General features: G+C 38.3%; 1 protein-coding gene across 1 annotated transcript in view; it reads right to left on the bottom strand.

Moving 5' to 3' along the window:
- Positions 1–16,058, bottom strand: part of LOC124612750 (importin-4-like) — a 112,830-nt gene that overhangs the window by 43,978 nt on the left and 52,794 nt on the right. The window contains exons 8-10 of the mRNA XM_047141141.1: positions 11,604–11,865; positions 8,010–8,123; positions 2,264–2,499 (exon numbers count right to left, since the gene is read on the bottom strand). Of these exons, the coding sequence (XP_046997097.1) occupies positions 2,264–2,499; positions 8,010–8,123; positions 11,604–11,865 (612 nt within the window). The remainder of the gene's footprint in view (positions 1–2,263; positions 2,500–8,009; positions 8,124–11,603; positions 11,866–16,058) is intronic.

Genomic DNA, 16,058 nt, shown 5'->3' with positions numbered 1-16,058 from the left:
GCATTGACTTAATTAATACTATGGGACCAAAGAATCATTTACAATTTATTTTACATTTTTCTGCAATTGTAAACAAATGATCAAGTACTGTTCCACAGGTTTGGTAGTAAGATTGTGTCTTTGATCACTCAAAACATATTTATAAGCAGAAAAGGACTGTTCTACATCAACTGAGGTAACTGGGCAGTATTTGAATTTGCGTGCCACGTCGGCACTTACTGTTTCTGTTAAAAGTTCACCCGTCGTATTAAGAAAACTATTGATTTGGCACAAGAGTTCAAAGCCTGGGTTATTGTTTAAAATGTTTTCAAACTTTTCTTTATGTTTTCTTGGGAATACCTCCAGCAATGAGGAGTACACTAGAATAACTTTATTCATTAACTGAACAGACTCATTCAATGCCAAACCTTGAGTCTCAAGCTTTTTAATACTTGCTGTGATTAGCACCGATTTCTTCCACATACCTGCAATGTCTTTTCTTTAATACCAGAATCAAAAGCTTCCTTGCACTGGCAAACTGCCAAAGCTTCTGCACTATCAAAGTCATTTACTACCCCTCTAATGGCCTCAAAATGTTCATTGTGAAACAACATAGCTTCAACCCACGAACCCTGAGTTACCACTGATTTGGGAGGTAAAGGCACATTTGGTAGTTTTTCTTTGTAGGTCTTACCACGAGCAGGAGCCTTTAGAAACACTTTCTTTATGGATGAAATCAGTTTATTTACATTCACAAATGTGGAATGCACTTTTCCGGCAAAGCAATGTACCCAACGAGCAAAGCACGTCACATGAATCAAATTGGGATAACATACTCTGAGGGCTTTTCCTGCTTTGATCACATAGGGAGCAGCATCTGAAATAAACACAAACACCCTTTCATGTGGAGAAGGTTAAGGAAATATTTTTCTAACAGCCTCATTCACAAATCTGTCAATCTTAGATGGATTTATTTGTTCAAGTTCTTCACAGGCCACTAAATAGGAAGAAGGCTCTTCTTTTAAAGCACCAACAAATTTGCAATGTAACAGCCACAAGTGTATGTAGTTTCATCAACTAAAATCCAGCTAATGCTATCCTCGAGTTCAATGCATATTTCTTCCTGAACATTTAAGTAAAATGTCAGCGTGTAATTTTTACGCAATGCTGACTCAGCTGGTATATTTTGATTTAAGCAATATTTGCGCAGGAAGCCTTCAAGGATAGGGTTTGTAAGTTTGTGAAGAGGAATATTGTTTACAATGGATACTTCACATAGACCCATGTTCAACTGACTTTTTTGGTTACCTTTGGACAAATCCTTGCTACTGCAACTTGCTGTTGTCAGAAGTTGTCATGGTCCTTTCTTCTGCATTCCTCAGGCTCGTCTATTTGAAACTTTTGTTTGCATGAAACTTTTTTCTAGCAAACTCGACAATATAAAACAATTCCCTCGTATGTAAATGTTCCAGGATGGTCAGCAATCCACGAAACGACATTTCTTTTTTCGTACAGCACGTCGCAGAACACTTTATACACATTACACGTCGTAAACACAATGAACTGTATAGAACTAAATAGAAAGCTAAACTGAAACAATGGACATGCAACCAAAAGATAGCATAGTTTAATTTGATTGTTGCCGATGTGTACAGTATGACAGTGGAGAGGATTAACAGAGGGGCACAGGCATTGAGCACTGACTGTCTGCTGTTCCTGTTCCTCTTCTGTAATGATTTTGCTAGACAGTGGCTTCTCAATTAGCGATTGCACACAATTCTAGGTCGCAATCAATCTGCGAGACATCAAGACTAGATCATGCTCGAGATGGTCCGTCTCAATTTTTAAAATTTTGTAAACATAGAGCAAAAATATACATCACTAGTTTTCAGTTAAAATACGAATAATGGGTGAAAAGGAGCAAAATATGCAAATGAATATGCAAATGCATAAAATCCAGTCTCTACTCATGACTATGCTCTTTTACTGAACATCATGTGCCAAATTTAGTTCCATCTAACATAGTATTAAACACTAAGATGATTACAAATTAAAGCTACATGCATTTGATTTTGTGATTTTTCTTTACAGCTTTTGATACTGAAGTTAAGAACTACAAACAAACACACAACAAAGTTCTTAATAAGTGAATACAGAGGTTAACAACTGAACAACGCAGTTGAGAAGTCTGTACTAGCATACGTCCCCTGCAGAAAGTGCCTCAGCAGCTAATATCCCAAAGTTAAAATCAAAACTAAGGTAATAAAAAAGAATATTTTCTTACCACAAGTCCATCAGTACTCTTTATGGATTCCATCATAATCTCTACAATAGTAGGCAACACAGAATGCATTTCTTCTTTCATAATTGATGCGAGAGAGGCAAACAGACCAAATGCTGCTTTTCTTAAATCAGGTTCATCTTTATGTTGAACAAATTTCAAACCTAGTTGTATGCTTTCTTCTGCTAGTGGCAAAAAGTTTTCTGCTCCCACAGCTCGTGCCATTGTACCTAACGTATCTACAGGAAAACACAATGTACAATAAAATCTGGAAACACAAATCCCTGTACCTGTGCACATAAAAATCTAATATCACAAATTTACAAATTATGCTACAGGAAAATTATGTTGGGACAGGTCCCAACCTGTTGACAGAATTTAGCACGGAATGAAGGAGTCTACAAGGGTAGCCTGGAAAGTTTCGCACCTATGATATTTTTCTTCAACTATTTTTATTTTTCAACATAATCTCCTTGTAAGTCTATACAACTCTCCCAGCAATGCACCATTTCTTTAATCAGTCCAAATAATAATAGTGTGTTTCTCTGCAATTTTTTTTTTATTATTATTACAACAGTGATGGCCTCTTCAGTTGACAAAAATTTCTGCCCTCCGAGCACAACTTTTAGCCGAGTGAACAAAAAACTTCACAATGTCAAGTGCTGAGGCTTAACACGGTGCAGAGTGAGCAATCTTGGCACCCGGCATGCCGTCAGCTTTAATGTTCGTCATGCAAGCTGGTATGGCCAAGTTAAAACACAACTGCCCAAAATAATGGCACTGAGTTGCTGTAAAGTGTGTCAAATATTTGTTAATTTGCATAGGTGTATTGCTTTTCAGAAACAAAAATCTAATGACAGCTCGATATTCTATTTCGTCCATTTTCACAAGAACGATCACTGACTCACTAAAACCACTATCTAACAACTATGCATCCAAAATGGTTGAAATTTTTGACAAGTGCCTTATTAGGTACATTCAAATTCCCAAGTTTTGTTGAGAAGGCCTACTAATCTTCATGCTGAGGTCGGAAACAAACTACCCTCGGACATGAAATAAAACCTCATATGGTAGTTTTTTAATGTTCTGTGGCAGCATGAGGGAGAGGATTCAAAACAGTGAAAGAATTTGCCTAAAGTAACAACAATATACACTAATTTGATTACTTAATGCTAAAAAGTCTAAATACATAATGCCAAAGTGTTCCTCTTTTTACCTTGTGAAATGAAGAAGTGAGGAAACCGAATAATTTGAAAGCTCTCTTAAATTTCCATAACTATTTAGCAATACAATACAGTAAATAATAATTTAATATTAAACATAGTGTAACTACAATAATAATCACTATAATATCGAAAAGAGGTTAGCGTGACAGCTAACATTAGGCCTGCCATAATTGTAGTCACTACCATTACCACCTTCAGCTGTTAAGTTGTGGTGTTCAAAAATATTTCTCTATATTTGAGCTGTATGTTCTTGAACTGACAATATTTGACACTGCGTTACGTTCAGAATCTGAAAAAGGTATGTCTTGAGGATCATCAAACCGACTGCAACGACAGTGGCCAAGTAGAATTCACTATTGTTCAGATGGATATCTGCCTGTTCATTCAATGTATCATCTGATTTTATTTTTCCTCGGACATACATTACTTTTCCTTCTAATAAACTCATCTGCAGAAATGTATGTTGACAAAGTATTGAAAGCCGAAGTCTAAACAATGGCTCTGGATTAGAAGACCTTCCCTTATAATTACCGAGATCCTTGGGAAAGTGAACCACGACAATTTACTTCATCCGGTGTGCAAGAAATCGGAGACAGGTGACATACCCTCAGGCTTCAGGCAGGATGTAATTCCTATTCTAAAGAAGGTAGGTATGTCAGTTGTGAAAACGCAACTGCAGTCTCAGGCAACTGAGGCCACACTGCAAGCAGCGCACTAGTGCATGTTGGGAGTGGCGACTGGTTGGGGGTAAGGAGAAGGCTGGAGCGGGGAGGGACAGGGATAGCAGGGTAGCAGTGTTGGACAGAGATGTACTACTGGGAGCACACATGGATTAGGTGGAAAGAGGGTGGGCACCTATGTGCAGTCGGGATGTTAGATGGAAGGCGCAGAGAGGTGGGGAGGGAGATTGCTGAAAAGGAGAGAAGTAAAAAGACTGGGTGCAATGGAATACTGAATTAAATAGGCAAAATCAGTATTTATATTGTATGCCACCAACACTTGTTAACTATACGCATTTGTACTCCCACTCAAAGGGCATCTGAAAAGGCATTCTACACACTTCCAGCAAGAACTGTCCTAGTTACTCTTATTACACTCACCTCACAACTAGTGTGGAAATTTCGTAACTGCAATGTTAAACAAAACTTGCACAGAAAATATGCAATATCAGTCCACAGACAAGTGTAATATATCGTCACCATCACTGATGAAGGTTCAATTTTACAGGTTCCCTTTAACACCTCCATGCACCACTGTGCCGGGGTGTTTGTATTATTGTCCTAACGTAGGCAAAGAGGCCAAAATTGCCATCCACAAAGAAACTATAAAAAACGGGTGCCTAGATTTGGTTTGTACATTATAGGCATTATGAACTTTGTAGAAAGAGTGGTTGTGATTAGGTGCCTATAAATTTTCAATGCAGTCAATCAACTGTACCACCGCAAACTTTCAGTTCCTTTGAGCACAACGGGCAACATCTCACTTGTGACAAAAACACAACAGAAAACAATGCAATGATCATTATTTCTGAGGGAGTGTTACCTCTCCTCCTCAGATTTGTAACCTCCCTTTCTCTATTCTAACACACTCATTTCCACTGTCGTTAGAATATCAAGGTTGTTTAGCTGCTACCCATGTAACAGCAGGGATGACCAATGAAAATGACTAACACAATTTCACAGCAGTTGAGGATGTGAGGCAAACATACTCTGGCAATAAGAACTTTCTTAAAAAGAACCCACACTACTCCATTCAGTAGCCCTTACAATGCCTATAAAATGTTTCCTTAATAGCTTTCTCTGATGATGTACTTTCAGCTTTATTGTGGGCTTCACACAGTAAAATGATCAGAAAGTCATCCCAAACATTCATTCACAATGTATCAGCTATTGAATGTGTGAACTACACAACACACTGTAGCTATTCAACTATTTGATGTCATTTACCACGCATAATGCAAACTTTGACTAAAATGATGTGTCTGTTACAGCACATAACTAAATCTTTAGATAGATTTTTTATGTTTCAAATCTTATTGTGTAAATTTTATTGCTTTATTTCTCACATATATACAACACTGCAGGAAGAAAGGAAATTTTTGACTATCACTGTAAGATTCTTGCATATACTAACACATAAATTAAAACACAGCTCATCACGTAAAATGTCACACTATACCACATTGCTGAACTTTTCATTTTGCCCCACAATTGCACAAATGCATGCAGCCATTGCAGACAGTTGTTGATTTGTTAAGTACAAGATTATTATGAATTACTGAAGCAATTTCATAAATTCACTGTAGCTACATTGATAAGATTTGGTATGTAAGACACCCGCTACTAAGAGGCTTGTTAATTTAGTGACATCCGCTTCATGTGTACTAATTATTTATTCACACCATGACTGGTTTTGCAACTTCTAAGTTCATCTTCACCTGTATGAAATTACAGTATTTGATAACAAACAACACGTGTTCAGGCCAGTCAGTGTAATAGTTATAAATCACCGCATGCTGACAGGCACTTTATGCTGCCAGGCATTCATGGTTGGCGTTCATATTGTGCAGCTGCCTGATTGCCGACGGTTTCCACCAATATGTAGCGATTTGGAGCTGTTACACTGACTGGCCCAACCACACACTGTGTGTTACCAGGTACAATAACGTGATACACCTGAAGAGGGAAATCTCTAAACTGGTCATGTTTTGAACTTATAATTAGTACAATTAAGTGGATCTCTCTAAATTAATTTACATTGACACACAACAAAACTCTAAACTCATCCTGAGAAACAAGATGTTTTGTATTGTTGTAGCCGCACGTCAGATTTCTGCCACCAACAGGAGTGAGCAGTTATGCAGCACAGCGACAGGTGCCAAGAAAGTATATGTTGTGGTTGAAATGCACCCTTATCAGACTGCTGTAACAGGGCACCAACACTGCAGAACGAAATTCAACAAAGATCCACTAACTGCCAACCCCATCTGGCAATGGTACCTGCAGTTTAATGCTTCAGGATGCTTCTGTATGGGGAAATCAACAGGCTGGTTTGCAGTGAGTGAGGAAATCATCATATGATTATATGCGGGTGAGTTTTGCACGTTGCCCACAGAAGTCAACGAACAGAGCAAGTTGAAAGCTTAACATACCATAATTTACCACTTGGAAACTCTTTTGGAAACACTTAAGGAAACAACTTAAGCTGAAGCCTTACCACTTGCACCTGCTACAACCCGACCCCAAATGACCAATTCAGATATTTGAATTTTCGGCACAGTTTAAACAGTTTATGGATGAGGAGGGTTTTGTGAGCAACTTATCTTTACTGACAAAGCAACAATTTTTATGAATGGCAAATGAACGGGCACAATTTGCCAATGTTGGGGTAGAATCCCCATGCAATCATGGAACAAATTGGGGACTCATCAAAAGTTACTGTGCAATATCTTGTTTTAAAGTTTATAGACCCTTTTTCACTTGCAAGAAGACAGTTACAAGACATGTGCATCTGGACATGCTGGAACATTGGCTCATGCTACAGCTGGATACTGACAGTGTGGACTTCATAAACCAACAGTATGTTGCTCCTTCCAACTTTCATCACGATGATAATGAATTCTTAAACAGGTAATCAAGGAAAGTTTGGTTCGGTGGTGTTGGGGTTTATGATCATCGATTCATGTCATGGCCTCCACATTCTCCAAATCTAACCCCACGTGATTTTTTTAAGTGGGGTTCCGTGAAAAATACGGTGTTTACCACCTCATCTACCAGAACTGTAAATTTGTGTCAAATCTACCAGAACTGTAAATTTGTGTCAGCAGTGCTTTTGGACATACTATAGGAACATGCTGTGTCAAACGTGGGAAGAACTTTATCATCAACTTGATATCTGCACAATCAGTAGGCAGGCACATATTTATCATTTTTAATTTGTCAAAAAACAGTTTTTCTATGTATGTGCAAGGCCCTGTGACAATGTTAAATAATATAGCTACAGCAAATCTGAGAGATTCCTTCAGTCATTTTTAATAACCTTGTAGATGTACCCATATGACAGTAGTTAACAGAAATGGACCATGTGTCTCAAGACAACCTTTAATTGAGAAAGATATCTTTGCTCACTTTAAAGTAGCATATGGAAGTAGGTATCTGTTTGAGAATGACAGCTGCCAGCCATCACCAGTATCATTTCTCTACAGGTCTTACTGCATTTTGATGCAGTCCTCTGAGGCTGCTGCCTTCTTATAGGTAACAGCACTGTCCACAAACAGCCTCATGGAGCTTCTAACAAGTTATGAGATTTCATTCTTTTGTAGTCACTCAGAATTTTTAAGCTTGTTTGACTGGCACAGCACTTTCAGTATTTTCATTTAAATACTTGAAAGTTGATCATTCCCATGGTAACAGCCGATTCACTACATCACGTACGCCAACTGGCCAAAATCCAAGAAAGTTAGTTATGTGGTATTGTTTCTTCTATGATGAAAAGTAATTATGTCTACTATGAAGATTACATACCCAATGCCTGAACCTGGCATGAAATTTCTTCCTTTATTTCATCAGTCAAATAAAGTCTTAAGCATTCTGTTATTTTGGGAAAATATGGGATCATTCCCTCCTTGGCAGCATTTGCTAGTAAACAAATAAAACAAAAAATATAGATATGTGTTGCAACAATAAATTATGAAAACACAAAAGCAGTCACTAATTCTACAGTGAGCAATTTGTGTGTGGATTACTTTTTTCACAGAAATGTGGGAACCAAGAGAAATGCAGACCTAGAGTAAGTATCAATGTATCCATACACACAATTTTTTTCCTGTAATCCCTCTCTGGACATCAACGCTTAAGCCGCTGGCACACAGGACAATGTTGCCGACACTGATATGGTTCTCTGAGTTTTGTGAAGTCACTTCCAGCTATTTCATATTAAGGAGCTATTCCATCAAGTGGAACAAAATAAGTTCTGCAATATTTCAGAGATGTGTCAGTGGAACCAGCAGAAAGCAAGAATGCCATCTACATCACAAGCAGAAAACTTGAGGTCTGCAGATGGCAAGACACCATATTGCACTCTTCTTTTTCAATGGAAGCCCATATTAGGTGGGTTTTATACTATACCTTACAGCCCATGAATGTATGTTATTTCTGCATCAGCACATTTAATGTCTTTAGAATGAACTGGTATTGGTATGATTTGCTGTAAGAAAACTACAGCAAACATAATACCCAAGGTCAGAATATTTGTGTTAGAACTTGTGTTAGAGTAAGCCATTTTAAGGCAGGGGCTTATCAAATAATCACTAAAAACATGTTGCTCTTGTTAGGATTTGTTACAATTAAATGTAAATTAATACCATGTCACTGAGTAAAGCCTACAGAAGACTAAGCTAAATTCCGAAGTCTCTAATTATGCAGCTATACCATAGCTTAATGCGAGAGGTACCATGTTATAGTGCAGAGATTTGGTTGGAATAAGGTTGAATTCCTGTTTTATCTATTTTTTTTTCCCTTCACTTTTTCCTAAAGGCTGTGTGACTTTCTAACAAAATAGACAATTTCTGTTTTGCTTAATGTATGTAAATGAAAGTTTCACGAATTTCTTATTTCCACAATGTTCATTTGCATCCAATTTTGCGCCAACATAGTTATAATTTTCCCGCGATTTATGTGTGTCGAAAAAATGACATTGGCATAATACTGTCCGTCCAACAGTGTTAAATATTATGTGGTTAAGTTTCTTGACACCAGGGCACTTAACTCAGCAGATCTGAACAGGTAAATGTGTATAAGTTGGAACAATGTGTGTTGTATTTCCTGCCACTGCCAAGCTCTACTTGGCATTGTGGCTCAAGGGAATGAAGATAATATGACTAATCACAACGATTTCCAAACTGTGTCTACTGCGCAAATGAATTTTATTGATTATTGTGATCATCTGGACACCTCTGTTAAACCACATTTAACATGTTTCAGTGTCTAGCCACTTATAGCACTAGTTGACATCATCATTTACTTTGTGTTTTTAGTTCAAACAAAGTGCCGGTTACGTACTCTTTCATGCTGAGAAAACCATGTTTCGAGAATTTAATCTTGTTAAGTGCAATATTTGTGTGAGAGTTTCTTGTGATGTCACAAACAATGTGAGTGAGAGTTCACGTTTGTATGGTTTTCTACATAACTGAGGAGGCACAGTATACGATAACCTGCAAAAAAGATGACTACAGTGCAAGAGAGCCAGACTAACACATTAAAATGCCACACAAAATACTTGTGTACATATTTGCACTTGACAATGACAAAAAATCCTCTAAATGCGTCGTGCTAAGATGGAAAAAATACGTAACTAGTAAGTACTTCATTATTTAATGAATGCAGGTTTTTAAAAACATTGACTATGACATATGAAATCAAGTCAAACATTCCTACTTCCCAAACAGTTATCAGTTTCATTTACATAAGCTATTTTTATTAGATAATAAACCTCTACTAAATAACAAAGTCCCCAACAAGGTTTTTGGTGCCTGTTCACACAGCATGCATAAAGTGTGAAAATGCAATGGGGTATCCTATACTTAACTTTTACAGCTTAAAATGTTATTTTACACCATATTTTTCAAGTCCCTTACAAAGTGTAAAAGGGGGGTTTCACTATATAAAAAATTAATATAGCGACCAGTTGCACACGAAAAATTTAATTTCTTTACTGGTTCCAGGCACAAAGCCCTCAGCCATAACTAAATAATGTTTATGGCTAATAAGAACTTAGTCCTTCGCAGTCAGGACTACGGAATTTTGCTGTATGCATCTTACTGCTGACATTCGCAATAATGCAATAGGTATAACTTTCTGAAGAAGTTACCTAAGTGCCCAAAACCAGTAAGGAAATTACATTTCTTTTATGCAACTGGTCACTTATTTTGTTATATGCAACAGCAGTTGTTGAGGATGGACAAAATACTAAACAAATTTAAGTATTTGACAAGGGTAGACTCGGCATCATCATTACAAATTCCCATAACTTTGGGAGATATCTCTTCTAAACAAAATGCATCACGTCAGAATGATGATTAAGTAGAAAAATTTAAATTATTTATGCACATTCACTCTTATGGGTAGAGGTAAGGTGTATATGTCCAAGGCAGTACCAGCACATTATGCTATTGCATCTGTCCAATACTTTTAACAGCTATTCAGCAAATTAAGCGACGACAGCTCTGAAGGTGGCTGCCCTAGCACACATAATACAAATACAGATTAATGGTATCCATTGACGTGACATTTAATCGCAAAAACGTAAGGAAAAGATAACTTCATAGTAATTCACATCACACAATAAACCAATTTATTACATCACTTTAACAACAATATTTTTTCTTCATTTGATTAAATCTGTTTTTAAAACATGTTAAACACATTTACAGCTTAAGGTGTAATTAGTATACTGTGTAATTATTGAGCATGTAAAAAAATTAAGTATTTCATTGATGAAGTGTGACATCTTGATGTTGTCATCAGATGAGTATGACATGTCAAAGTGTTGGACTCACTTTCTAGCAAGTTACAATTCTACCACTATTGCTGGAAAAAATTAATATACATCAAAGACACAATGTACAAATAGTTCATGGTAGGAAACAAAATTGGAAGACCTACTTAATGATATAAATCTCTTACACCACACAAAGCCTACAGATTATATTAGTATAGGAACAGAAAATTAAGCACATACTGCTGTAAGCGTGAGATACTAGCACTCTAGAAAGGAACTGCAATCTTATCATTGAGGTCATGCACTATGAGAGGGCCTTGTCTTACGAATGTAACATGCATTAATCTTTGTACAAGTGATAAGTGTCATGCTAACAAAGTCTACCAGCAGTTGTGCATCAGCTTATTTCAAATGTGGTTTTATGTGTAAGTATTACAAAATGTAGGACTGGAGAAAGCAATGTTCAGATGTTATCAAGGATGAAGTTCCTATCCATATACTATTGAAGTAAATTACTAGCTCTTGGCTTTGTGTAAACATTGCAACAGCAACACACATAATCAACACTCATTTCTATACATCATAAATTGCTAATGAGTAAAACTATCTGTTGACAATACCTGCTGCACTGAAAGCACTTAGCACTAGCTCATGTGCATGAGGTAGGTTTGTATTTGCCATTGTTGCAAACAATCTTTCCATTAGTGTGGGAAGGTAAGGTAGTATTTCTTGCTCCAAATTTTCACAAAACATTTCTAATGCATAGAAAGTCCTATCTAGGCCTGGTGGTTCTTTCCCACTTTGCTGCAACTGCACACACAATTGGCCTAAGTGCTCAAACAAAACAGGCAGCAAGTCTGATGCATATTGGCTTATATCAGGCTGAAATAAAAACACATACATATTAGTAATTCCTGAATATTTAATACAATTGGATAGCTAAATTATCTACTAATCAGTGGTAACAGGAGAGAAAACAAACAGTTATGATAATGTGCAAGCTTTTGTAGCCAGTGGCTCCTTATTCTGGCAGAGAAGTTATAGGGGTAGAGAGAGTGACGAAGGAAAAGTACTAACATGGTTCAGTAAATGGGAAGTATTGTAGAAAAGTCACCCACAATCCTGTGTCCATGGAGACCTACCAGATGGGATGAGAAGAAAACACTTCTCTCGGACATGGATGTCAGACCAAACACCTTTCAGCAGTCTAATTTCCAAACTATTTCTCCTTTCCACCCCATCTGGTAAGGCTCTCTCGACCTGGAGCTCTGAGCAAGATTCCATAAGGCTGTGGTGTGCTCATGTTACGGTTACCCCTGAGGCTAAAAGAATAGCTTTATTAAGTAATGGGATTTGTATAGGATTAAAAGGTTGAATTCCTGTTGGGGGTCATAGTATTCCTAATTCACACCATTTTCTTAACCTTACTAGCGTTTTTTGTCAGCCCCTCTTCCTTTCTCTTTAACCCTTCTGCCACGAGAAAGCGTCACTGGCTGAGAGCTTGGCATTATAACTTTAACCTGTGTTTTCTGTTGCTGCCACTTGGTGAGTAGAGTTTTTGTATATACAATTACATTACACACACATACTGGGATATTTAAGTTGTTTTTTATGACATTGCTAGAATCCAGAATAGCAACTAATGCAGGTGTGGCACACATTCTGCACAGATGGGAAGGGGGGGTGGTGGTTGTGCTGCTAATTTGCATCCACCAGTTCACCCAATCTGATAGCTGGTGCACCAGCACACAATCATCATGAATTATTTCCTTTAAATACTGTCTATGTTTAGTGTTTCACCTTCTGAACGATATCAATCTCTTTTGTTTTAAAATGAAGTTTTGCATTGTTTACATTAAGCAACCACTGTGATCCAATACATCTGAAGCATTTCCAACCTTTAAAAATGTATGATCTTAAGGGTATCAGAAACAGATCATTTAATGGGTTACTAACAACTGATTTCCTTTCATTGTGCAATCTGATACAATATCATAATTTCTGTGACTGATTGAAATACGACTTACAAAGAAAACTGCATTATTACAAGGACAAACATGACTACTTAAGGTATTAATATTTTTTAATGCACCTGCAGATAGTCAAAGTCTTATGTACCAGTAATTAATGTTTCCATACTTCACTGTAAGAAATCTATCCATCATCTTTGCTGTCCAATGTAGAGGACTCACATTCAGCAAGATTTGTAAAGCAACGTTCTATAATTGTGTCCTTGCCAGTTTCCGTCAATCTTCAGCCCACCATTTTTTTACACATCTTACACAAGCTGCCCATGCAGACACTGAGATGCCATTTATTGCCTTGTGTGTAAGTCCCATAACATCTGCAATTTTAAATGTATTGTCCTTTTCCACAATATATGCTTACACTCACGTCCGTACCGGCTGGACTAGGTTGTAGCAAGAACGGTATGGGGGTAACTTAACATTAGTGTCCATGCTGCTTTGTGGTTTCATCTGTCTCGGGCACTATGCAGGCTTGAGGCACTGACAAAAACCTACAATTCTGTTCTGATACATCTCAAATTATGAGCATATCCGGACACTACGGGATGATGATGGCATTGAAACAGAGGATGACACGCGTAAAGCTGAAATACTAAACACCTTTTTCCAAAGCTGTTTCACAGAGGAAGACCGCACTGCAGTTCCTTCTCTAAATCCTCGCACAAACGAAAAAATGGCTGACATCGAAATAAGTGTCCAAGGAATAGAAAAGCAACTGGAATCACTCAATAGAGGAAAGTCCACTGGACCTGACGGGATACCAATTCGATTCTACACAGAGTACGCGAAAGAACTTGCCCCCTTTCTAACAGCCGTGTACCGCAAGTCTCTAGAGGAACGGAGGGTTCCAAATGATTGGAAAAGAGCACAGATAGTCCCAGTCTTCAAGAAGGGTCGTCGAGCAGATGCGCAAAACTATAGACTTATATCTCTGACGTCGATCTCTTGTAGAATTTTAGAACATGTTTTTTGTTCGCGTATCATGTCATTTCTGGAAACCCAGAATCTACTATGTAGGAATCAACATGGATTCCGGAAACAGCGATCGTGTGAGACCCAACTCGCCTTATTTGTTCATGAGACCCAGAAAATATTAGATACAGGCTCCCAGGTAGATGCTATTTTTCTTGACTTCCGGAAGGCGTTCGATACAGTTCCGCACTGTCGCCTGATAAACAAAGTAAGAGCCTACGGAATATCAGACCAGCTGTGTGGCTGGATTGAAGAGTTTTTAGCAAACAGAACACAGCATGTTGTTATCAATGGAGAGACGTCTACAGACGTTAAAGTAACCTCTGGCGTGCCACAGGGGAGTGTTATGGGACCATTGCTTTTCACAATTTATATAAATGACTTAGTAGATAGTGTCGGAAGTTCCATGGGGCTTTTCGCGGATGATGCTGTAGTATACAGAGAAGTTGCTGCATTAGAAAATTGTAGCGAAATACAGGAAGATCTGCAGCGGATAGGCACTTGGTGCAGGGAGTGGCAACTGACCCTTAACATAGACAAATGTAATGTATTGCGAATACATAGAAAGAAGGATCCTTTATTGTATGATTATATGATAGCGGAACAAACACTGGTAGCAGTTACTTCTGTAAAATATCTGGGAGTATGCGTACGGAACGATTTGAAGTGGAATGATCATATAAAACTAATTGTTGGTAAGGCGGGTACCAGGTTGAGATTCATTGGGAGAGTGCTTAGAAAATGTAGTCCATCAACAAAGGAGGTGGCTTACAAAACACTCGTTCGACCTATACTTGAGTATTGCTCATCAGTGTGGGATCCGTACCAGGTCGGGTTGACGGAGGAGATAGAGAAGATCCAAAGAAGAGCGGCGCGTTTCGTCACTGGGTTATTTGGTAACCGTGATAGCGTTACGGAGATGTTTAATAAACTCAAGTGGCAGACTCTGCAAGAGAGGCGCTCTGCATCGCGGTGTAGCTTGCTCGCCAGGTTTCGAGAGGGTGCGTTTCTGGATGAGGTATCGAATATATTGCTTCCCCCTACTTATACTTCCCGAGGAGATCACGAATGTAAAATTAGAGAGATTAGAGCGCGCACGGAGGCTTTCAGACAGTCGTTCTTCCCGCGAACCATACGCGACTGGAACAGGAAAGGGAGGTAATGACAGTGGCAAGTAAAGTGCCCTCCGCCACACACCGTTGGGTGGCTTGCGGAGTATCAATGTAGATGTAGATGAGGGATTCCATTACAGGACAAGCATGCAATAATGTCTGCCTTTTTGGCATCTGACACACACACACACACACACACACACACACACACACACACACACACAGAGAGAGAGAGAGAGAGAGAGAGAGAGAGAGAGAGAGAGAGAGAGAGAGAGAGAGAGAGGGGAGGGGGGCTAAATTCACACACTCACGCTTAGCAGTGCAACTCCTTATGTGCCAGCAATAAAAAAAAAAAAAATGTGTCAAAAAATGTCTGTCAGAAAATTTCTTAAGGCGAGTACGTCCGGCAGAAAAGGATGTAAAAGAGTGGCAGTCTGGCAATACTGTAACCAAATTTATGACGATTACCTCTGTCAGCACATTAGTCATGCTGTACAGTTGATGCAGTTGATAGAATTTTGGGTTAGCATACAGGAGATCAATAGTTCAATCATGGGTTGAGGCATATGTTTTTCATTTGGTAAATGTAGTCATTTGGAATGGTATCTGGCATCTTAATTGTCAACAGCAATTACAACAGGTCCTCTAGAAAACATTTGCACTTACCATTGTGAAAATGGAAGATTGGTCAGCTCTGAAAGAAGCCCTTTCCACGTCGCGTGAAACCTAGTTTCTTTGTACCCTCCTCCACTGGCCCATAGATTAGTACCAACTATTATTCTTGCCTCTTTCAAGTCCATTACATTTCATTAGGGTCTTACACTGCCAGTAGGACTAGCAATGTGCTTTGCGAATAATGTCCAAACTCTGTTACTATTTGTATGTGTTATCACCATGGTCCCACTAACTATGCCTTTCAACATCGAGTCTGGTAACCAAATGTTTAGTAAATATCTCAATTATC

The sequence above is a fragment of the Schistocerca americana genome, chromosome 4 (genome assembly GCF_021461395.2).
Source record: "Schistocerca americana isolate TAMUIC-IGC-003095 chromosome 4, iqSchAmer2.1, whole genome shotgun sequence".
NCBI lineage: Eukaryota > Metazoa > Arthropoda > Insecta > Orthoptera > Acrididae > Schistocerca > Schistocerca americana.
The sequence above is the reverse complement of the archived record's forward strand: the minus strand, read 5'-3'. Positions and strand labels throughout refer to the sequence as shown.